We start from the raw sequence: 23,115 nt of genomic DNA on the forward strand, positions 1-23,115 counted from the left end.
TTTGCAGATTTCCACCTCTATCTTATGCCGATGTAGTCAATTTTATTTCGATACATGCTATTTGGAGAGGTCCATGATTCTAAGCAGATAGCAAATCCGTTCAGCACTGGCTCCGGATATTCAGTGACAGCCACTATTTGGATATTGCCACTGAATATCTGAATGTCTTTTATCTACGGTGGCAGGCATTTTCAAACTTCAAGCTTATTACAATTTTCTATCCCACCTACCAGATGGGCCATCAAGGTGGCTCACAATAGAAAGTAGGGGATGGAGTAGTGCAGTGTGATGAGAGAGAGCTGTACATGGTAGAGAGTGGAACTTTCTAGAATACCAAGGGCAAGGTGGTGGGAGTGGTCCGCTACAGGTACTGGGAATTAGGAGTGGTGCTGGAATGGTCTTAGGGTACAGTCCAAATGCACGCAGCCATCAGCATGGATGGCCCCCACCCCCTTTGACGTCAACTTCCAGTTCCAGGGCTGGGGATCAGCAGAAATGATGGCCATGCACAAGAGGACCACGGCCCCATGACTGCTCCATATACCCCCTACTACCTGGAAGAAGGGGGTGCACTGCCCCAGGCAGACAGCAAGCTGGGAATGTCACTGGTGGAACTACAATATTGATAGGAAAAATACTGTCATGGGTTAAGTATCAGGGGGGAAATGTCTTAGAACTATTTAAAAAGAGAGAGCATGAGATGATTAGTAAAGAGAATTTATACAATATTAACATTTACAAGAAGTGGTGGAATTGACTGCCCTTATCCTGGGAAAAAAAAAGTCACATTCTAGTGACCTCATACCTAATCCTCATTGGCTGAATAGAGATGTGTCCCCTGGTTGGTGCATTTTACTCTCAAACTGTGGCCTATGTGCTAAATCGCAAGAACAGAAGAGGGGGAGGTTTAGCAGTCATCCTTAAGGAAGAATTCGAACTTGACTTACTAGACTCTAAAATAACCAACCAGTTAGAAATACAGTGGTACCTTGGTTTACGAGCATAATTCATTCCAGAAGCATGCTCTTAAACCAAAACATTCGTATATCAAAGCAACTTTTCCCATAAGAGTTAGTGTAAACTTGAACAATTCGTTCCACATCCCCAAAAACTTAATTACCATTAGGGACGCCTCCACCGCTGCCTCTGCCACAGACCCATCCATGCGGCTCCTCCAATTTTCCTCCTCTGCTGCTGTTCGCTGCCTCTCACTGCGAGTGGTGCTGGCTAAGCAAACGCCGCCACCGCCGCAACAGAGCCCGACTGGAAACTGTTGGCTCTGCCGCTCCCAGATGCTGCACCCCCCCCCCCCCCCACCGGATGCCACTACCCCCTCTGCTGGGACTCTCAAGTGCTAGCTCACTCCTGCCAGACACACCCCGACTCCCATGCTCCACCCAAGGCCACCGGCATTGCTATCGCCTCTTCCCCCCCTCCCCGACTAGCCCTGTCCTTACCCCTGCACCGCCGGTGATAAAAGTGCCTGCCGCTGGTCTGCTGCTGAGCCTTGAGCATCTGCGCATGCTCAGGCCTTCTGGCTTCAGACCTCTGTTTAGCACCGAAACAGTGATCGCAGCGATCCTGAATTACTTACGCTCCCTATTCAGCAAGGGCCATAACGCCCTGATCATGCAATTTGGCATGAGTTCAGCCTTTGACTTAGTCGATCACAAGAAATTGTTACAATGCTTAGACGCAATTGGCATCAGAGGCAAGGTTCTAAACTGCTTCCAAGGTTTCCTTATGTCCCGCACCTACCAAGTACGTTTCAACTACAGCCTCTCTAATACCTGGAGAAACCCATCTGGCGTTCCACAAGGGTCACCACTATCCCATTGCTCTTCAATGTTTACATGTCATCACTAGGCGCACAGATGGCCCAACGAGGTATAAAATTATTCAGTTACACAGGCGACTTTACAATCATTATCCCGTTCACCACTTCTCTCTCTGAAGCTACCCCATGGCTACAGAAGTACTAAATTTGATGGAACAATGGACAACAGAATACAGACTGAAGCTCAATCCAGAAAAAACTAAATTCTTCGTGACCTCGCCACACCCACTTGTCACCACAACACCACTATGCATCAACAAACTCAGCTACCCTATTCAACCTACAATGAAGATTCTGGGGATAATACTGGACCAAGGCCTAACTATGAAAGACCAAGTTAGCTCCCTAGTCAGAAAGGGTTTTTTTACTCTCTGAAAGCTTAGGTCTATTAGAGCATACTTTAACGCTTCATCGTTCAGAATTCTCGTACAATCCCTAATATTAAGCCATCTCGATTATTAATAACAACAGTTTATATACCGCAGGACCGTGAAGTTCTATGCGGTTTACAATGATTAGAAATGTTACAGATTGAGTGAATAAACAAAGAGCAGATTTAGCGACAGGTGGTTCTTGCGCTCGGTTGTTAAGGACTAAGATTGAATAGGTTGGTTTCCTAAGTATTTCAGGAATAGATGTGTTTTCAGGCGTTTCCTGAACACTCCATAGGTAGTAGGCACAAGCAATTGTTCAAGGTCTTTACCCCATAATGCTACTTGATGTGCGAGATTATTGTAACATCGCCCATCTGGCAATCTCCCCGAAGAACATGCAGAGACTGCAACTAGTGCAGAATGCGGCGGTCAGGTTGATCCTTGGGTTGAAGAAGTCAGAACACATAACCCCTTCCTACCTACTCCTAAACTAGCCGCTAATGGAGGCACGTGCAAAGTTCAAGCTGGGATGCTTTTGATTTAAGGTACTAACCGGTTTAGCCCCTCAATATATAAATGGCCTCTTCCACTTCTCAACCAATAGACACAAGGGAGGTACGCACCCGAAGTTCATCTCCCCACCGGTTAGAGGATGTAAATTTAAAAGACACCATCAACATCTTCTCTCTTACCAGGCGGCATTATGGGGCAAAGACTTGGAAAAACTAATTATAAACGCAAATAACTATGGTGAATTTAGGAAACACCTAAAGACATACCTGTTCTTGAAATACCTAGATAGCGAATCTGCACAATCTCTCCCATCACAATCTCCCACCTCAATCCCCCCCAACACAACTGTTCCCTTAAACTTCTAGCCACTATTCTTCAACTATGTAAGTTCTACTCTATTTGTAGCACCTTTCTAATCATTGTAAACCGCATAGAACTTCACGGTCCTGCGGTATATAAACTGTTATTATTATTATTATTAAATCTCTAGAATATATTGAATTCAATGCTTAAATGAAACATGAAGATTTATTTCCACATATGGTCTTTGGTGTCATTTTGCAAACCACTTGATTCATCATTTTGTTATTGGTGGTTTATCACCAGAAGTTCCCATGAAAATATTTTTTAATTTCCCCTTGAAATCTCCCTATTATAGACGAGTCATCTTCAAACATATAGGTTTGACTAGAGGTCTGTAGATGAGGTAGGCAGCAGTCGAACAGGGTGAAGGGTTCAGACGTGGATTTCAGTTTCTTAAAAATGATGGCAATTATCAGCTTCTAAAAGTAGAAAGCTGGGTTTAATTTTGCTGGTAGGTCAGTATTATAGTTTATAATTTTTATAAAGAAGATCCCATGTAGTTTCCTATGCAATGAGATCACACACACAAAGGGCCAGATTCACAATACTTTTTTCTCCCATTCCATGAGCAAGGACCCTCTAGTTTCTTCTTTAATATGAGTCTCCAGAGCAGAGACAGAGCTAAGGATATGCATCACTCTCCTGCAGCTATGAGCTGGTGGCCTCCACCACTGCATTGCTAATGTGAGGCCTTCCTTCCCAGGCCCATACTCAATGCTGCTGCACCTACTCTCCCTGACTTCCTGTCGAAGGAGTTGGACAAGTAACACTGGAGCATGGGTCTGGCATGGCTGTAAGCCCGGTAAGCCTGCCCTTCCCCCCCCTTACCACCACCACAACATACACACACACACACACACAAAAAATAATTGCTGCCCTCCTGCCAAGCTTTTCTGGCTTACTGTGTTTATTATTTATTTATTGAGATTTATTAACCACTTTTATGAAGAGATTCACCCAAGGTGGAGTACAGCAGGTACAGTTTAACATTAAAATTACAATTTTGGTAACAGCATAATGATAGTAAAATGACCAAATATAAATACAATCCATGAGGTAAACTTGGAAAAGGTAAACTGAAACCCAGCAATAAGAGTAACATGAAACAGCATCAGAAATATACACATTTAACAGCGCTGTACAACAATCATAAAGCAAAAATATGATACGCATCAGTACAGTGCAAATGACACCAGCCCAGACAAAAGTGAGAAGAAGAAAGGGAATAAGATATGATATACTTTCTGTGGTTACAATCAAAGTGTTTTTTACATATTATACACAGGTACTTATTTGTACCTGGGCAATAGTTAAGTGACTTGACTGGAGTCACAGGGAGCTGCAGTAGGAATTGAACCCAGTTCACCTGAGTCTCAGGCCACTACACCAACCATTAGGCCAGGGGTGTCCAACCTGCGGCCCCGTGAAGTATTTTGTGCAGCCCCGATCGAGGGCGATGCAGTGTTTTCCTCTGCTGCCCCCCCCCCCCCCCCGGGTGTTTACCGTCTTGCCGGCTCCCTCCTCTGTCTTGCTGCAGCATTTGCGCGTTTGTGTGGCCCCAGAACCATTTTTTCCAGCCAATGTGACCCAGGGAAGCCAAAAGGTTGGACACCTCTGCATTAGGCCATTCCTCCTGCTTCTTACCTGCCAAGCTCGGATGAGATGAGGAGAGGGAGGATAAACTCGCACCAAAACCCTACACTGATTACACACTAGAGATTGAATTCTATATATTGCACCTAAAAAATTGGTGCTGAAAAAAGTGCTATTCTAAAAGTTAGGCGCGGTTTATAGAATAGTGCTTACACCTGGGAAGCGCAACTAAAATTTAGGCGCAGCCATTTGCACTGCCACTTGTCCTAAGCTAACTGCAGATTATCAATGATATACACTACTATTACTACTACTATTTAACATTTCTATGACACTGATAGACATACGCAGTGCTGTACAACAATATATTTAAGAGACGGTCCCTACTCTGTAGAGCTTACAATCTAAATTAACAGACAACAGGACAAGCAGAGGCTTAGGGAGTTTCTTAGGGTGCTTAGACTGAAGGGGTTATGAGTTAAATGCATGTAACCAGTTAGAGCAATTAAATATCCACAGAATTGACACTTACGTGGTTAAGTGCCAACATTAAGCTCTTAACTGCATAAGCTACAGTCCTATCTTTATGTGATTCACCTTATGCAATTAAGTGCTGAATATTGCACTTACAGGAGATCCTACCTTCACAAGGTAGAGGCACAAGTAAGACAGAAAAGGTGACCTGTGATGCTCAATGTCTTTATTATGATCAAGACTCGACACGTACGTGTTTTGGCCAATACGGTCTGCCTCAGGAGTCCGAGTCTTTATAAAGCAATGTATATCACATATATTTAAAGCCTTATGGCTATAGTCCTCAAAATTGAAAATATATATATATGATGTGAATCATAAAATGTGTGTCACCTAGCCAAAACAAAGTGACAGCTGTTAAAATTGATTGAAATGAAAGTATCTTATTTATTTTATTGAGGCTTAAATGGCTTTCAGCTGCCCCATAGCTGATACTGAGAGACAATAAACTGGGTAGTACCACTGAATATCATCTCTGACTTCCCATGTTGAAAGTGAGCGGGTCAAGGGTGGGACGGGGAGGAAGTGGCATACCTAGGGTATGTGACACCTGGGGACGATAATTTTTTAACACCCCCCATATAAAAAATAGTTTTAGTAACCCCCTCCCCCTTGGTACACCACTGCCTGAGGAAGGGGATTTTGGTCTCCAAAAGTTTGTAAGAAATGTATTAAAATTAGTCCAATTAAAAGATTACCTTATTTCCATTTTCTATTTATAAATGTTTATCAATACAGCTACAGTACTACTTTATACTAAAGCAACAAAAAAAAAAAAATCTTTTTTCTACCTTTTGTCACCTCTGGTTTCTGCTTTCCTCATCTTCTCTTCAGTCTCAATTCCAAGCAGTGTCCACTCTCTCTCTCTGTCCCTTTTATTTTTCTCTTTCTGTCTCCACTCCCACTCGCATGTTCTGGCATCTCTCTCGTCTCCATTCCTTCCCTCCTTCCCACCCCAATTCACCCCATGGTCTGTCATCTGCCATCCTTCCCCCATGCCCTGAGATCTCTCTCTTCTTTTCTCCTCCCTCCATGCTCTGGCATTTCCTTTCCTTCCTTTCCCTCCCTCCCTTCCCGATTGTCTGGCATCTCAGTCTCCTTCCCTTCCCCTATGCCTTGGCATGTCTCCCTCTTCCTCCCCCTCCATGCTATGACATTTCCTTTCTTTTCTTTCCCTCCCTCCCTTCCCCATGGTCTGGCATCACTCTCTCTTCTTCCTTCCTCCCAATTGGATGACTTTCTCTCTTGCCCCTCCCTCCCTACAATCAGGTACATGGTACAGAATTTCTCTATCCCCCCTCCTGATGGGTATCTCTCTTTCTCTCATTGTTGGTAGCCTTCACAAATCACTGCTCTGCTGGTGTCAGGCCTTCCTCTTTGCCAGGTTCCACTTACTTCCTGCGTCTGTGAAGGCAGGACCTGGCAGAAAGGAAGGCCCAATACCAGCAGAGCTATGAGTTGTAAAGGCTGAGGCTGCTGCTGCCAGAAGTGGAAGTTCCTGTACCATGGCACTGATGCTGATTCCGGGAGCACCTCCATATGGTCTGCACCTGGAGTGGTCCATCCCCCTTAAGACACCACTGAGGGGAGGAGCCAACAGTTATGCAGGTGCCAGCAATATTCAGTGCTGGGACTTACACATCTAACCCAACAAAGTTAGGACAGCTCAAAATCTGTCCTAACTTGGCCAGGTTAGCTATGTGTGACCCAGCATAATTTTGGTTTTCTTTTTTTTCATGTCCCACAATTCCCTTCCCACCCTCCAATGCAACCCCTATCCTTCCTTTCCCCCTTCTTCAAGCCTGAGTTGCAACCCTCCTCCCTTTGGAATGGCCTCCCAACTCCCAATACCCCTCCAGTTCAGTTGGGTCCCTCTGGCCTACCCGATATCTCTGATGGTCCAGTGCGGGGGGGTGGGATGTAATTGTGTGTGTGGGGGGGGGGGGCAGTTGCAAAAAGAAAATGGCTGTTGCAACCTCTCATGGCAGCTCAAGGTACTATTTCTATCTCTTTCCATCCATACCATCCACTATCTATTCCTCTCTTTAAAGAGATCCTATGTGTTTGTCCCACATTTTTCTGGAATTCAGACACAGTCTTTTGTCTCCACCACATCCACAAGGAGAACATTCCATGCACCCACCACCCTTTCTGGAAAGAAATATTTCCTTAGGTTACTCCCAAGTCTGTCCCCTGTCCCCTTCATCCTATGCCCCCTCATTCCAGAGCTTCCTGTGTATGTAAGCATGCCACAAGAGGTATTAAAATGTCTATCATAATAATAATAATAATTTATTTTCTTGTATACCGCCCAACCAGTAGTTCTGGGCAGTTCACAACAGGAGAATACTGAGACATTTCAGCACATGGTACGGTTTCATAGAACACACTATCTACGTACAATCTAAAATTATATAATAAAAGTAATACAACATTCAAGTACAATATTAAAAATTATTAAAAAATTAAAACATACTATGACAATAAGGATAGAAACAGAAGACCTCATTTAAATATATCAAAATTAATATTCTTATTTGTCAAATAAATAGGTCTTTTAATGATTTCCTAAATGTGAAGTAAGAATTAGATTGAACAATCATCGGGCTTAGCCAGGAGTTCATCTTCCCAGCTTGATACTCCAAAGTCCTGTCTAAACAGGTCTTAAAACGACAGACCTTTGGAGTAGGGAAGGTGAACTTTCCAGAATTTCTAGTTCCTTTTGTTGAGTAAAAAAGTTTCAAATAGGGGGACAAATATGAGGGAGATAATCCAAAAAGCACCTTATAACAAATGCATCCAAACTTAAAAAGCACTCTGGCCCCTGCCTTTCTTCCAAATCATACATATTGAAGTCCTTAAGTCTGTCCCCATGCACTTCGTAATGCAGACCACTGACCATATTAATATTCACCCTCTGATAGATTCCATTTTGTTTATTTTTTTTGAAAGGGTGGTCTCCAGAATTGTCCACAGTACTCTAAATGGGGTTTCAACAGAAGTACTACATAAGAACATAAGAATAGCCTTACTGGGTCAGACCAATGGTCCATCAAGCCCAGTAGCCCGTTCTCACGGTGGCCATTCCAGGTCACTAGCATTAAATTTTAGCTGCCAAATTCTAGACTATTCACTAGGTTTTTCCTCATGTTTTCCACACCATCAGGGGAGTCTACTCTTTTGCAGATTTTGGTATCAACTGCCAAGAGGCAAACCTTACCAGAGAGCCTATCCACAATATCACTCACAGAAATATTTTTAAAAAAGAGCTGGAATGACCCAGTAACTTGGAATGTTCGTTTGGGAACTAGACCTTGTGGTGATTTCTCACCAATCCCTGTGGCTTATTACTGGTAACATCTCTTTCCTCAGAGAGAACCTTATTTACTACTACCCTCTTATCACCTTCCATTCCACTCAGTTACTTTAGAGCAGTGGTCTCAAACGTGCGGCCCAGAGGCCACATTTGGCCTGCCAGGTACTATTTTGAAGCCCTCGGTATGTTTATCACAATCACAAAAGTAAAATAAAACAGTTTCTTGATCATATGCCTCTTTAGCTATAAATGACAATATTATTATGAAGACTTAGCCAAAAGGAAAGATTTATAAACTATAGAGTTTTTACCTCATGCAAAATAGTCATTTCTTTAATAAGATATTAACTAATTTTTCTGAGGCCCTCCAAGTACCTACAAAATCCAAAATGTGGCCCTGCAAAGGGTTTGAGTTTGTCATCAATTCCTTCCCTTAAGGGTCCTTTAACTAAGCTCTGGTAATCACTAGCATATGCTTACCATGGGTTAAAAAGCTTATGTGAGACATGCTAAGACATCCTGTGATAAGTTTTGGATCTGTGTGTGCAAACCACATGCTAAAAAATATTTATTTCTGAGAGGGGGCATGTCTGAGGGCAGAGAATGGGCATTTCTGTGCTAATCAGTTAGTACGTCTTTATTACCATGTGCTAAATGATTACTACAGGATTAGTGTATGAGCTTTTGGGCTAGATTCACAAAGCAAACTGATCGTGTACCGATCAGTTTGTGAGCCCTTTTTCCCCTCCAACCCAATTCATTAAAGTGTTTAGCGATCCCATCCCGATCCTTGCATACAAATGAGGGAAATGGCATGCAAATTTGGGAGGGCAGCAATTCACTAAACACTTTAGCTAACACCAATTGGGCTTGCCGATCAGAAAAGAAGCGACTGCTGAAGACCAGTCGCTTCTATCCTGGCCGACTCTCCTGCCCTCTTCTGCCCTTTAAAACCACGGGCTCACAATTCTTTTTAGCAGAGCAAGCCCATGGTTTTAACCCAAAATCCGCCACCGCCGCTACCATCAGGCCTGATGCTGCCCACCCCATCCCCACAAATATGGCAGGAGGGATGCCAACTCCCTCCTGCCATCGCAAACCAACATCAGCCCAGCTGGGCCCGGCCCACCTCTCCCCGTACCTTACTCCGGGCTCTTAAAATTATGGCAGGAGGATTCCCACTCCCTCCTGCCATATCTACTACTACTGCCATACCCCCCTCCCAACAAGTGCCCCTAACCCTCCTCCCTCCCCGAATCCCCTAAAAATTTGCCCCACAGCCATGTTTAAAAAAATTATGGCAGGAGGGTTCCCACTCCCTCCTGCCATCGGTTCCACCTAAAAACTAATGTAATGGCAGGAGGGATGCCAACTCCCTCCTGCCATCCACCCCCGGATGCTCCCTCCCAACCCCCAGTCCCCGACCCCGTACCTTTAATGGAGCAGGAGGTGTTCTCAACCCCTCCTGCTTCAAAGCCGGTGATGAGTTTGAGCCTTAGGCCCCACCCCGCTGCATCATGTGATGGGGTGGGGCCTAAGGCCCTGATTGGCTGAGGCACCTCGAGCTCCTCCCTTGGGAGGGGCCTGGGGCACCTCAGCCAATCAGAGACTTCCTTAGGGAGAAGTCTAAGGAAGTCCCTGATTGGCCAATCAAGGACTTCCTGATTAGCTTAGGTGCCTTAGGCTCCTCCCTTGGGAAGTCACTGATTGGCTGAGGTGCCCCATGCCCCTCCCAAGGGAGGAGCCCAAGGTACCTCAGCCAATCAGGGCCTTAGGCCCCACCCCGTGCATCACACAATGCACCAAGTTGCAGGAGGCATTGGAGCAGGAGGGATTGAGCACCCCTCCTGCTCCATGAAAGGTACAGGGAGAGGGGATGGCAGGAGGAAGTTGAGCACCCCTTCTGCTCCCAACAGTTTGGTATGGTGAGGGGGTGGGCCATGCGGGTGGGCCGTGCCAGTCGGGGAAGTGTGTGTGCCGGTTCGGGCACACATGGGGGGGGGATTCGGCACAAGGGAGGCTTTTTATTCTATTTTGCGGCCTATTTTTAAAAAAAAGCCGGCAGAGCCCTGACAGCAGTGACAGGAGGCTGCTTCTCCTGTCACTACTGTCAGGGCTCAATCCGATCCGTGCAGTCGGTTGGGGGCATGCCTCCGATTGCCCCCATTTGCATGCAGATGGTTGGCGAATCAATCGGCCTGCCTCCAATCACCCACGGATCAGACACGGATCGGAGGGTTAGTGAATCTAGCTCTTTATCACCTATAAAATAGGTGTAAGTTCTCATGCACTAAAACTTTTAATGATTGCATGCTAATGACAAAAAATAGGAAAACTGGCCATTTTCTGGCATGCTAAGGCTACTTAAGAACATAAGCATTGCCATACTAGGCAGACCACAGGTCCATCAAGCCCAGTATTCTTTTTCCAACAATGGCAAATCCATGTCATGAGTACCTGGCAAGATCTCAAAGAGTAAAAATTATTTGATTCTGCTTATGCTAGGAAGAAGCAGCGGATTTCCCCACATCCATTATAATGGCTTATGGATTTCTCTTTTAGGAAGTTATCCAAACCTTTTTTAAACCCTGCTAAGCTAACCGTCTTCATCAAATTCTCCAGATACAAATTCCAGAGTTTAATTACACGTTAAGTGAAGAAATATTTTCGCCTATTTGTTTTAAATCTACTACTTAGTAGCTTCATTACTTGCCCCCTAGTCCTAGTATTTTTGGAAAGAATAAACAAGCAACTCACATGTACCCACTCCACTTTCATAGGCTTCTATCATATCTTAGTAAAAGCACCTCTTAGACAGGAATGCTTAATTGAAACACTGGATCTTTGTTGTAACTGGTGTGATGCGACATGCCCTTTCAGTAAAAATTCAAGAGGAATTCAATTATCTTGTAATTAGTGGAAAAAACATGAAGACTTTTTTTTTTTAATCAGCCTTTTTGGTGTGATATGGATTTAATGTTTTACATTTAATATGTTTTATTTTGCTATTTTGTTTATTCTTAATGCAACTAGTGTATGTTCAGGGCTTGTGATCTACCTAGAAAATGTTTTCTTGGATTAGTGAAACACAAAATCATTATCAGACCAATAACAGAAGCTTTCATGCCCACCAACCCTTTTCAAAAAAGATCCAAATATCCTAGACATATAATAATTCTCGTCCCAGCCACTCTACACTTACAGACTCCACATTAAATTTTAATTGCCATTTACAAGCCCAGTCCCCTCCATGGTGTTAGGTCACTAGTCCCCATAACCACAACTGAATTGAAAAGTACAGTAAATATCATTTTAAAGCAATTTGTTAGTAATCTTTGACTAGTCTGTTCTCATGAGTTCATCAACTGATTTGTCTGTTTTCTTATCTGATTCATAGGAGTTTCAGATTAAACACGGATGACAGCATGCAGACCTGAATTCAGCAACTGCAATGACGAATGTAACCTGCAATCCACCATATGAGTATAGTGCAAAAGCTATAGTTGCAACGTACAGCATTGTTTTTGCATTAGGAGTGCCAGCAAACTGTTTAACTGCATGGCTAACAATGTTAAATATCCGGAGGCATAATGTGCTCTCGGTGTACCTGTTTAGTCTGTCAATCACTGAACTGATGTACTTAAGCACTCTCCCTCTCTGGATGATGTACATTCAAAATGGACACCAGTGGAAATATGGATCAGCAGCGTGCAAGATCACAGGCTATATCTTTTTTAATAACATCTATATCAGCATCTCAATCCTCTGCTGTATTTCCATCGATCGCTTCGTGGGAGTGGTGTATTCGCTTGAATCCAGAGGCATCAGGCTCCAGAAGACTGCAAAAGCCATTGTGGGTTCTATCTATTTGGTGGTTGCTCTAGTATACATCCCAGTGTTTTATATGACAGAAGGAGAAACTAGTAATCACACAACCTGTTTTGAAACTTTGCCAATGCAGTCGACTGTGGCTTCATTCAACTATGCAAGGTTCATGATTGGATTTGTCATCCCATTAATGATTCTAATTTTTACTAACTGGAAAATAACCAAGACAATACGCATAAGCGATAGCTTAGATGAGCAGCAAAAAGCGAAAGTAAAGCATTTGGCAATTGCAATAATTGCCATTTTCCTGATTTGTTTTGCTCCCTATCATGCCGTACTGCTCATAAGAGCCATCCTTTTTTCTCTATATCCAAATAACACCTGTTGGTTTGAAGAGAAAATATATACAATCTCAGCAATGTTTTTGTGTTTGGCTACTGTCAATAGTGTGGCGGATCCATTTATCTATGTGTTGGTCAGTGAAAATGTTAGAAAAGACATCTGCAGGGGCCTGAGCAAATGGAGATTTCAGTCAGCTACCAAGCTTAGGAATGAAAGCAATAGTTTGCCCATGAAGCCAACTAAAGCGGGACAAATACTGGAAAGAAATGTTGAGGGCAACAACTCTTTGATTCCAAAGCACCTTGATGCAATGGCTGAACCACAATTCTGATGGGCTATACCACAATCAGAGAGAGTCAGCAGATTCTGGACTAGTGATATGCCAACCTTAAAAAAAAGAATTTTGTGAACTAATCCAGTGTTTCCCAAGTCAGTCCTTGGGTACTCTCTTGCCAGTCAGGTTTTCAGGATATCCACAATGCATATGCATAAAAAGAGATTTGCATATGATGGCGGCAGTGTATGCAAATCAGTCTCATCTATATTTATTGAAAACCTGACTGGCAAGGGGGGGGGGAGGGGTACTCCAGGACCAACTTGACAAACACTGAACTAGTCCATCAACACTGCAACAATATCCCAATGTTTTATTTAGGGATCTTTTTACTAAAGTATATTAAGCAGTTAACTTGAAAATTAGCACATACTGTTAGAGCATGTCCACACTAACATTTAGTACAGCAGATTGGCATGTGGGTGCCAACAGTTATGCATCAATTCAATAGTCCAAATCGGATTGAATCAAAAAATGTTTCCCTGAATTGGGCAGCACTAGTGGTATCTGACAGAGGAAAGACTATGAGGGTCGACCAGAGACAGTCTGAATAGAGCAGTGCCACAGGGCTCTGCTGTTCCAACTATGGAGTAAAAAAAACATCTAAGGCCATTTTTCTGCAGGCAGTGGACAGCGGCAGAGTTGGTCCAACTCCTTTTGTGATGGCTACGGTTCTGTCTGGCCTCTGCTTCTCTCTGCTAGAGATTTTGAAGGGATGAGAAGAGAGATGGTAGAAAAGGGTGGTCAGGGAGAGAGTAAAGGAAAAGAAAGGAAAGAGTCTGAGGAGAAAAATAATAAACAAAAAGGCAAACTACTTCATGAAAGTAAAAAGCTGAGCTGGAGTAAAAGGATAAAAATCAAGCCAAGACACAAATCTTAATAAAAGTTTTGTGATCATACATTTGTCTCATCTCAAAAATGTTGTGTAAATGAAAATGAGTTTGGCAGTGTCAATATTCAACAACATCAAAGTATTTTTTTTCTGTTTATAACAATGTGTTATAATGGTTTTGTATTAAAATTATTAGAACTTTTTAATTATTTTAAATCCTGGAACTATGACGGATATAAGCATTGCTGTTGACAGGTCGGTTAACTGCGAAAAGCTAAAATCTAAAAGAATCCTTCCAAAGGACTATTAACCTGAAAAAAATGGAAAGTTTCATTTCCCCCCAAACCTTCAAAAGCTAATCAAACAACGCACAAATGTCAGCTTTTATCAAGCTGCGCTTGAGGTTATTAGCATGGGCTGGTGCAGTAAATACTCCGATACTGAGTGTCAGAGTACTTACCTCATCGGCCCGCACTAATAACCTCTAGCGCAGCTTAATAAAGGAGGGGGTAAATTAGTCCAATAAAAAAAAAAGTTATCACCTTTAGTCCTTTTTTTTCATTTCTATTTATTTCTCTTCTACATTAATAGTAAAATCTTGTCCTGCTTGTATCAAATTGTTTTGGAACAAAACACAGTTTGTGGGTATCTTTAATAAACTGTTCAAAAGGTGGAAAAAAGGGGAGGAAAAGAATCTCAGAAATCTGGAACGCTCTTCCGGAGGCTGTTCTAGGGGAAAACACCCTCCAGGGATTCAAGACATATTTAGACAAGTTCCTGCTGAACCAGAACATACGCAGGTAAGGCTAGTCTCAGTTAAGGCACTGGTCTTTGACCTAAGGGCCACCGCAGGAGCGGACTGCTGGGCACGATGGACCACTGGTCTGACCCAGCAGCAGCAGTTCTTTTGTTCTTATGCTTGGTGACAGGGAATAAACCTCAACTAAATCTGACAAGGTTCCGTGTTTCATTCATTGATCCTGAAAAACCTCTCCCTTCCTTTTTTATTCTATTTCTTTTATATTTATTATGATTCTTTCTTCCTTTTAATATTAATTTTTAGAAAATCTTCTCCACTGAGCCTTCTCTTAAAACTATATTCGTTTGAATTACTGTTCAAAGTACCTTCAAGTTTACTTATCTCAAACGTTGCAGGCAACCACAGGCCGATGGGACTAAACTAAACTAAACCTTAAGTTTATATACTGCATCATCTTCACGGAAGTAGAGCTGGCACGGTTTACAAGAACTTAAAATTGAGAAAGGGTAGGAAAAGGTTTACATAAGTTTATAAGTTGAGTGGAAAAGTAAGGGAAAAAAGAAATTACATGTTAGAGAAGAGCCAGGTTTTTAGTTGCTTGCGGAATAAATGGAGGGAGCTCAGGATCCGCAGGGGGATGGTAAGGTCATTCCAGAGACCTGTGATTTTGAATAGAAGTGATTTTCCCAGTTTACCTTTGTGGAGAATACCATGTAGGGAGGGGAAGGATAGTTTTCATTTATGGGCGGTCCTGGTGGAGTCAGGGCACGAGGAGTTGAAGGAAAGTGGGATTAGGGAGGGAAGGATGCCGTGAATAATCTTAAAAGCCAGGCAAGAGCATTTGAATTGGATTCTGGAAATCACTGGGAGCCAGTGAAGATTGGCCAGGAGTGGGGAAGACGTGGTCAGATTTACGTTTTGCAAAAATCAGCTTGGCTGGTTCATAGACAAAATTGCGCGAGACAACGGCGCGCCGACAACTGAGCGCAGACAACTGAACGCAAGGTTGATGGCGCGCCGAAGAAAAGCACTATTTTAAAGGGTTCCGACGGGGGGTGTTGGTGGGGAACCCCCCAATTTTACTTAACAGACATCGCGCTGGCGTTGTGGGGGGGTTTGGAGGGTTGTACCCCCCTCATTATACTTGAAACCTAACTTTTTGCCTGTTTTTTAGGGAAAAAGTTCAGTTTTAAGTATAATGTGGGGGGTTACAAACCCCCCCACAACGCCAGCGCAATGTCTGTTAAGTAAAGTGGGGGGGTTCCCCCCCACACCCCCTGTCGGAGCCCTTTAAAATAGTGCTTTTCTTCGGCGCGCCGTCAACCTTGCGCTCAGTTGTCAGCGCGCCGTTGTCTCGCGCGATTTAGTCCCGTCACCGCTTGGCTGCTGTATTCTGAATAAACTGGAGTCTTTGGAGGCTTTTTTTTTGTTAAGCATAGGTAAATGGCATTACAGTAGTCAAGTTTGGAGAGGATGATGGATTGGACAAGAATTGCTGGCTTTCTCAAGGGTTCACATAGTTCTGCTGCATGCTTATTCAGCAGCATTCAGCCAGTCGGTTTCATGCTGAGCACAGCGTTTTGGAACAGAACAGTTTGTGAGCATCTTTAACAAACCACTAGTTATACAAGAGGTTTTTTTTCAGCCAATGAGGCGATTGTCCTTGAAAGTCTGATGGTTGAAAAGTGAACTCCAGACAGGGTTCTGGGGCTATTTCCTTCCATAACTTTAATGGTTTATTAAAGATACCCACAAATTGTTCTGTCCCAAAACAATTTAATGTAATTGGTTTTAATACGAGCACAACAAGATTCTACGTTGGGTTGATATGCACTTGTTCTTTAGCCCTTTGCGTAATAATTATTTATATGATTTTCTGTGTTCAACATTGGAACCTTAACATCAGTTTTGCTGCCTTTGGAAGTCATGTGCTTATGAATAAACTATATTTATGTGATTGAATAAAACTGCTGCATTCATGCCATGTTCATAAGTAAATGAAAAGTAATCAAAACTGGTAACTGCAGTCAGTAATTAATTACTTTCTTGGATGAGTAAATTAAAGTAACTCTAATTAATTACTTTTGATGGATAATCAGTATCGTACTCTTTACAGGTAGGTGTACAAATGAATGAAACAGGATTTGTACTATAAAAGTTACACACGTACCTCCAGCATTTAGACATGAGCACTTAGATGTTTATTGGCATTTGATATACTGCCCTTATTTTGGAGAAGTTTAGGATGGTATACAATTCTTTTTTTTTCTCCCCTATCTGTCCTTGCAGGCTCACAATCCAACTATGGAACCATCAGGCCATTCCTCCTAGGACTGACATAATTGCTCACAGCTAAATTATACATATGTATCTAACTTGCTCTGCTAATTTATAGAATAAGAGCCTCTGGGCACCTATATATAGATGCTCTGTTATAGAATTGCTCACTTGAGATAATTCTCTATAGATAATTCTCTTTAGATCGCCTAAAGTTAGGCACTGGGATGAGGCGTGCTAAGCATGAATTCTATATCAGCAATTGTACGCAGAGTGTCATTATAGAAGGCTGACGTAAGTCCACAGTTTACACACCTAATCTTAGGCACAAGCACAATGGCTGGTGTAAACATTCCATGCCTAACTCCTGGTGTGTGATGGTTACTATTCTATAACCTGCACACAAGTGCTAGGCATGACCCATCCATGTTCCTCCCAGGTCCAGACCTTCTCACATTTACACACTTTGGATTTTGTGCACATACCCAAATTATGTATATGGTGCCTAAAACTGTGTGCATACATCGGTAAATGCATCAGCGCGGATAACTGCCAATTAATAACTCACAACTGATGCTAACTGGGACTAATTAAAAGTTATTAGGGGCATTTTCAAAACACTAAGACATCCAAAAGATGGCATAAATCAGAACTTGGATGTTTTTCGTGCCAAAATGTTCACGTGCTGATTTTCAAAACTGTCTTTCTGGATGTCTTGTGAGGCGTTTTAGTCTCTGTGCATCTGGAACTAAAAGGGGGAGTGTTGGAGGTGTGTTCTGGGCGGCCTTTGGGTAGGATCCGGGAAGCTTAGACTTGGATATCTTATGGTAAGAATCAAACCTTTCCTAAGACATCCAGGCTGGAACTTAGACGCTCTGAGCTAGACCTGTTTTAAAAGTATCTAAGTGCCAAAAAGATATTCAAACTGACCAGATTAATACTGGAGAGACACTCTCTCAGTGGTCAGACCCCCTACTACCTCTTCACCCTTTCTTTTACCTCCCCCCTGTCCAGCAGTACTACTTCTCCCTTCCCTGCTCCCCATGTTCAGCGGTACCCCTTCTCCTTTCCCTGTCCAGCATACCTCTCCTCTCTCTAGGCTACCGGCAGCTCACTGTGTGGTTTTAACTTAATCACACAGCTGCTGCTAGGATTAGTTTAGCTGCTGTTTCATCGAAGTAGGCCAGCCTAGCAAAGGACCCGCGGCTGCCTGAAGACACTGAGTCTAAACTAATGATAGTGGCAGCTGTATGACTAAGTTAAAATCACACTGAGCTACCGCTACTGGTCCGGAGGTGGGGAGAGAAGCTGCCAGGACTCCTGCTTGCCTCTTCTACTCTGATTTTAAGTGTGCCGCAGCATACAGGGGCAGGAAGAGAGGTGCCAGTGTCAACTAACTTGCAACTTCCTGCCTTCTGCTGCCGATACGAAAGCAGGAGTATCAGCAGCAGAAGGCAGGAAGTTGCAAGTTAGCTGACGACGGCACCTCTCTTCCTGCCCCTGTATGCCGCGGCACACTTCAAATATCAGGAGGCGCATTAGTGTGCCCTGACACACAGTTTGCGATACACCGCCATAGAGCAATGCAAGGGCATTATAACATTTTCATCTTTGTTTTCCATTCCTTTCCTGATAATTCCTAACATTCTATTCGCTTTCTTAGCAGCCACCACACATTGAGCCGAGGGTTTCAATGTATCTGCAACAATAACACCTAGATCCTTTTCCTGGGCAGTGACTCCTACCACAGAATCCAGCATCACATAGCTATAGTTTGGGTTCCTCTTTCCCACATGCATCACTTTGCACTTGCTCGCATTAAATGTCATCTTCTATTTTGATGCCAAAGGTCCTCTTGTAATTTTCCACATGTTCAAAAGGATGTGTATGTTGATCGGCAACATAGCCTGGGATTTTCTGATAGGTTACCATATATTGCGAAGTAAAATCCCAAATGCATGGCCCCACCCTTTTCTGCCCCCAGACCCGCCTTATTCCACGCTCAGCCCCACCCTGTACTGTCCTGTTCTGCCTCTAGCCCCATCCCCACAAAGCCTCCATTCTGACCTCTGGGCCACATCCAGAAGGCCTCTGAGCATAGGACACATGCGACATCATCCACGCATGCTCAGAAGCCCTCCAGACATGGTCGAAGCTCAGCACTTTCCAAACTCCAGACAAACTTATGGGTTTTAGAAAATCTGCCCAGGCACCTGGCCAGCCCTCTAAAAAGAGGATGTCTGGGTTTCCCAAGACATCTCATAACCCTATTTTTTAGACACTATTACTGATGAAGATCCCTCTAACTACTTCAGCACTATCCCGAGAGTATGAGGGTGAAGTTAGAGCAATGAGGGCAGAACAACTAGCTCTACATATAAGGCCAGACTCTATAAATCACATTCCAAAACAGGCCCCAGTAAAGATCACTAAGGGCTCCTGTTACTAAACTGTGGGGAGAGCTTCTTACCACGGGCCAATGAGGTAAATGCTCCGACACGTCATTCAATTGAATGAGCAGTGGAGCTTTTGCCTTACCGCCCCACGGTAAGAAGCTCTTCCTTAGTTTAGTAAAACCCTCCTTAAGGCCTCCTTATTAAGAACTTCTATATCGTGTCGGACCAAAGGTCTCTGAGGGTCGTTTATGCAGTGTCACATATTCGAGCCTCTTATTTCTGGTGTGTAAAGGTTGAGAATTGCTGCCATAGAGAATCTGCAGCAAGTTGAAAGCAAAATATTCAATGTCTTTCCACATTTATACCCCAGATGCACCACTAGAAAATGTCAGTCATTGTGGTGGTGTATCTTACTCATAGAGATGGGCCACCCTTGGCATCTCTAAACTGGGATGAAAGGGGATAGAAACATAGAAATAGACGGCAGATAAGGGCCACGGCCCATCCAGTCTGCCCACCCCAATGACCCTCCCTATCTATCTCTGCGAATAGATCTCACATGTCTATCCCATTTGGCCTTAAAATCTGGCACGCTGCTGGCCTCAATGACCTGAAGTGGAAGACTGTTCCAGCGATCAACCAACCTTTCAGTGAAGAAGAACTTCCTAGTGTCACTGTGCAGTTTCTCGCCCCTGATTTTCCACGGATGCCCCCTTGTTGCCGCGGGACCCTTGAAAAAGAAGATATCTTCTTCTACCTCGATGCGGCCCGTGAGATACTTGAATGTCTCGATCATATCTCCCCTCTCTCTACGTTCCTCGAGTGAGTAGAGCTGTAACTTCCCTAACCGCTCCTCGTATGGGAGATCCTTGAGTCCCGAGACCATCCGGGTGGCCATTCTCTGGACTGATTCCAGTCTCAGCACATCCTTACGGTAATGCGGCCTCCAGAATTGCACACAGTACTCCAGGTGTGGTCTCACCATGGATCTATACAATGGCATAATGACTTCAGGTTTACGGCTGACGAAACTCCTGCGTATGCAACCTATGATTTGCCTTGCTTTGGATGAAGCTTGCTCCACTTGATCTGCAGTCTTCATGTTTTCACTGACAATCACCCCTAAGTCTCTTTCTGCTTCAGTTCTTGTCAGGATCTCGCCATTTAGGGTGTAAGTCTTGCATGGATTTTGGCTTCCCAGGTGGATGACTTTGCATTTTTTGGCATTGAAACTGAGTTGCCAAAAGTTAAAAAAAAAAAAAAAAAAGAAACTGAGTTGCCAGGACCTAGACCAGTGCTCCAGTAGAAGTAGGTCATGCATCATGTCGTCTGCCATTGAATTTTTGTCTGTTGTGCTTTTGCTCACTACATTGCTTAGTTTGGCATCATCGGCGAATAATGTTATTTTACCTCAGAGCCCTTCTGCCAAGTCTCTTATATAGATGTTGAACAGGATCGGGCTCAGGACGGAGCCCTGTGGCACTCCATTTATCACCTCCGACATTTTGGAGGAGGTGCCGTTCACCACTACCCTCTGAAGCCTACCTCCAAGCCAGTTCCCAATCCATTTGGTCAATGTGTCACCCAATCCTAAAGAACTCATCTTGCTCAGCAACCTGCGGTGTGGTATGCTATCAAATGCTTTGCTGAAGTCCAGGTAAACGATGTCCAGGGACTCCCCAACATCCAGCTTCCTCGTCACCCAGTCAAAGAAGCTGATCAGGTTGGATTGGCAGGATCTCCCCTTAGTAAATCCATGTTGGTGGGGATCCTGTAGATTCTCCTCGTTCATGATCCTATCCAATTGGCGTTTGATTAGAGTTTCCATTAGTTTGCTTACTATTGATGTGAGACTCACTGGTCTGTAGTTTGCCATCTCCATCCTGGAGCCTTTCTTGTGGAGTGAAATGACGTTAGTCCCTGGCCCCAGCCTGGTAGCCCCGGCCCCACCAAAATTTGTGACAGCTGCTCCTTTGTAGTACCTGCCTTGTCTGATGCCACTAAATGAACTGCAGAGCACTAAGCTCCTTTCTTTACTGAAGATGCTCTGGCTGCTGGCACCACACCACTGCTAAATTTAGACAGAATCTACTTCCTGTTTCATATGCAATAAAGTACTTTCTCTCTCTACTTTCAACTCCCGTGTGGTGCTGTTAGTCAAAGTGACTTGGGTGAAGACAGTTCCCTTCTCTGTAGTTGATTGAGTGGCACTGGGCAGGTAGGAGAAGGGGGCTAATGAAACCATCTGATGCCGAGGATGGAAAAACTGGGCTGCGGGGTGACAAGGCAACAGGTGGGAGATTGGAGAGTTGGGGATCAGGTATGGGCCTGATCCAGGGGAAAGGATGAAGGTATTGGTGGTGGGAGGAGAAAGACAGCAGATAGTTAGGGGGAAGAAACTGCATATGCAAGGGAAGGTGACGATGGAGAGGCGCAAAGATAGCTGCTGGGGTTAAGATAGAAGAAAAGGTAGAAAAATATTGGAGAAGGAATTAGTAGAGAAGGAAATATGGAAGAAGAGGTAGGGACAGCGGCTGCTGTGGAATGGGGAAAATAAAAGGCTAAAAAGAGCACAAGGGATAAAAGAAGGTAAAATAAGTGAGAGACTGGGAATGGAAGCCTGAATAAGGCAGTAAGACATAGGAAAGGGCCTGGAGATGGTAAGGGGATGAAAGAAGCTGGATGGAGTTGGGTGAGAAGATGACAGGCACACATGAAGCTGGGGAGGTGGTGAATACAGAGGGTGGAAATAGGAAACTTGAAAGCGAGTGAAATTCAGGGAATAGGAGGCTGGAGAAGGAATGAGAGAGGGGTAGGAATAGAAGAGGAAAGAAAAGCAGGCTATGGAATCAGTGCACCAACCTATGACTCTATAGACTTAGGAATACTGTTAGGAAATTATTTTTCAGAGAGAGGGTGTTTGATGCCTTGAATGCTCTCTCAAAGGAAAACAGTGATGGAATTCAAAAAAGTGTGGGATGAATACAGAGGATCTATAATTAGAAAATAAATGGTATAAATTGATGAACTAAGGCCGGTACTAGGCAGACTTGCACAGTCTGTGTCCCATATATGACAACTCAGTTTAGAATGGGCTGGGGAGGACTTAGATGGAAACTACAGTAATTTGGAACATGATGACAGTACTGGGTAGACTCTATAGTCTGTATCCCACAAACAAAGGGATGGTTTGGATAGGCAGGAGCAAGCTTTGATTGCAACTCCAGTAGCTGGAACTTAAGGACAGCATTGGGAGGACTTTACGGTTAATAGCCCAGAAATAACTAAGAAAAAAAAGATAATTTAATGTAATTATGAATTTATAATGTGTGTAAATACCTGGATGGACTGTTCAGGTCTTTATCTGCTATGTATTTACTATGTATTTTTCCACTGTTATGTATTTACTATGACTGTTTCTACTTTCAATTTTTACAAGTACTTTAGATCCAGAACAAAAAAATACTGTATTTAAAATGATAAATTTACCATATATTGAGGCTCATTTTCAAAGCACTTAGACACACAAAGTACTATAATACCATTATAATGTGAGCTTTTTGTTAGAAGCCGGAGTCAAAGTCAGTACATTTTTAATGACTCTATAACCCTGGAGGAAACTGTAGGAAATAGAAAGCAGATAAGTAAGTGAAGGAGAAGACAGAGGATTGTGGGAAGAAGGAGCGATTAAACCTAATTACAGGTTCATAAAAAGGAAGAGGAGAGAAATAGAGGAAAAAAAATGAAACAGAAAGATCGTCATCAGTTAGATGTAACCTCAAAATCATAAAGCATAGTGAAAATTGTTTTTACAAA

The 23,115-nt window shown here is 43.4% G+C and overlaps 1 protein-coding gene across 1 annotated transcript in view; it reads left to right on the top strand.

The window, feature by feature from the left end:
• The window catches only part of GPR132 (G protein-coupled receptor 132), a 62,307-nt gene extending 48,235 nt beyond the window's left edge, over positions 1-14,072 (top strand). Inside the window, exon 2 of the mRNA XM_033950780.1 lies at positions 11,928-14,072. Within this exon, the coding sequence (XP_033806671.1) occupies positions 11,982-13,031 (1,050 nt within the window). The 5' untranslated portion in view covers positions 11,928-11,981 and the 3' untranslated portion in view covers positions 13,032-14,072. The remainder of the gene's footprint in view (positions 1-11,927) is intronic.
• The last annotated feature ends 9,043 nt before the right edge of the window (positions 14,073-23,115 follow it).

Source organism: Geotrypetes seraphini, chromosome 7 (genome assembly GCF_902459505.1).
Source record: "Geotrypetes seraphini chromosome 7, aGeoSer1.1, whole genome shotgun sequence".
Lineage (NCBI taxonomy): Eukaryota > Metazoa > Chordata > Amphibia > Gymnophiona > Dermophiidae > Geotrypetes > Geotrypetes seraphini.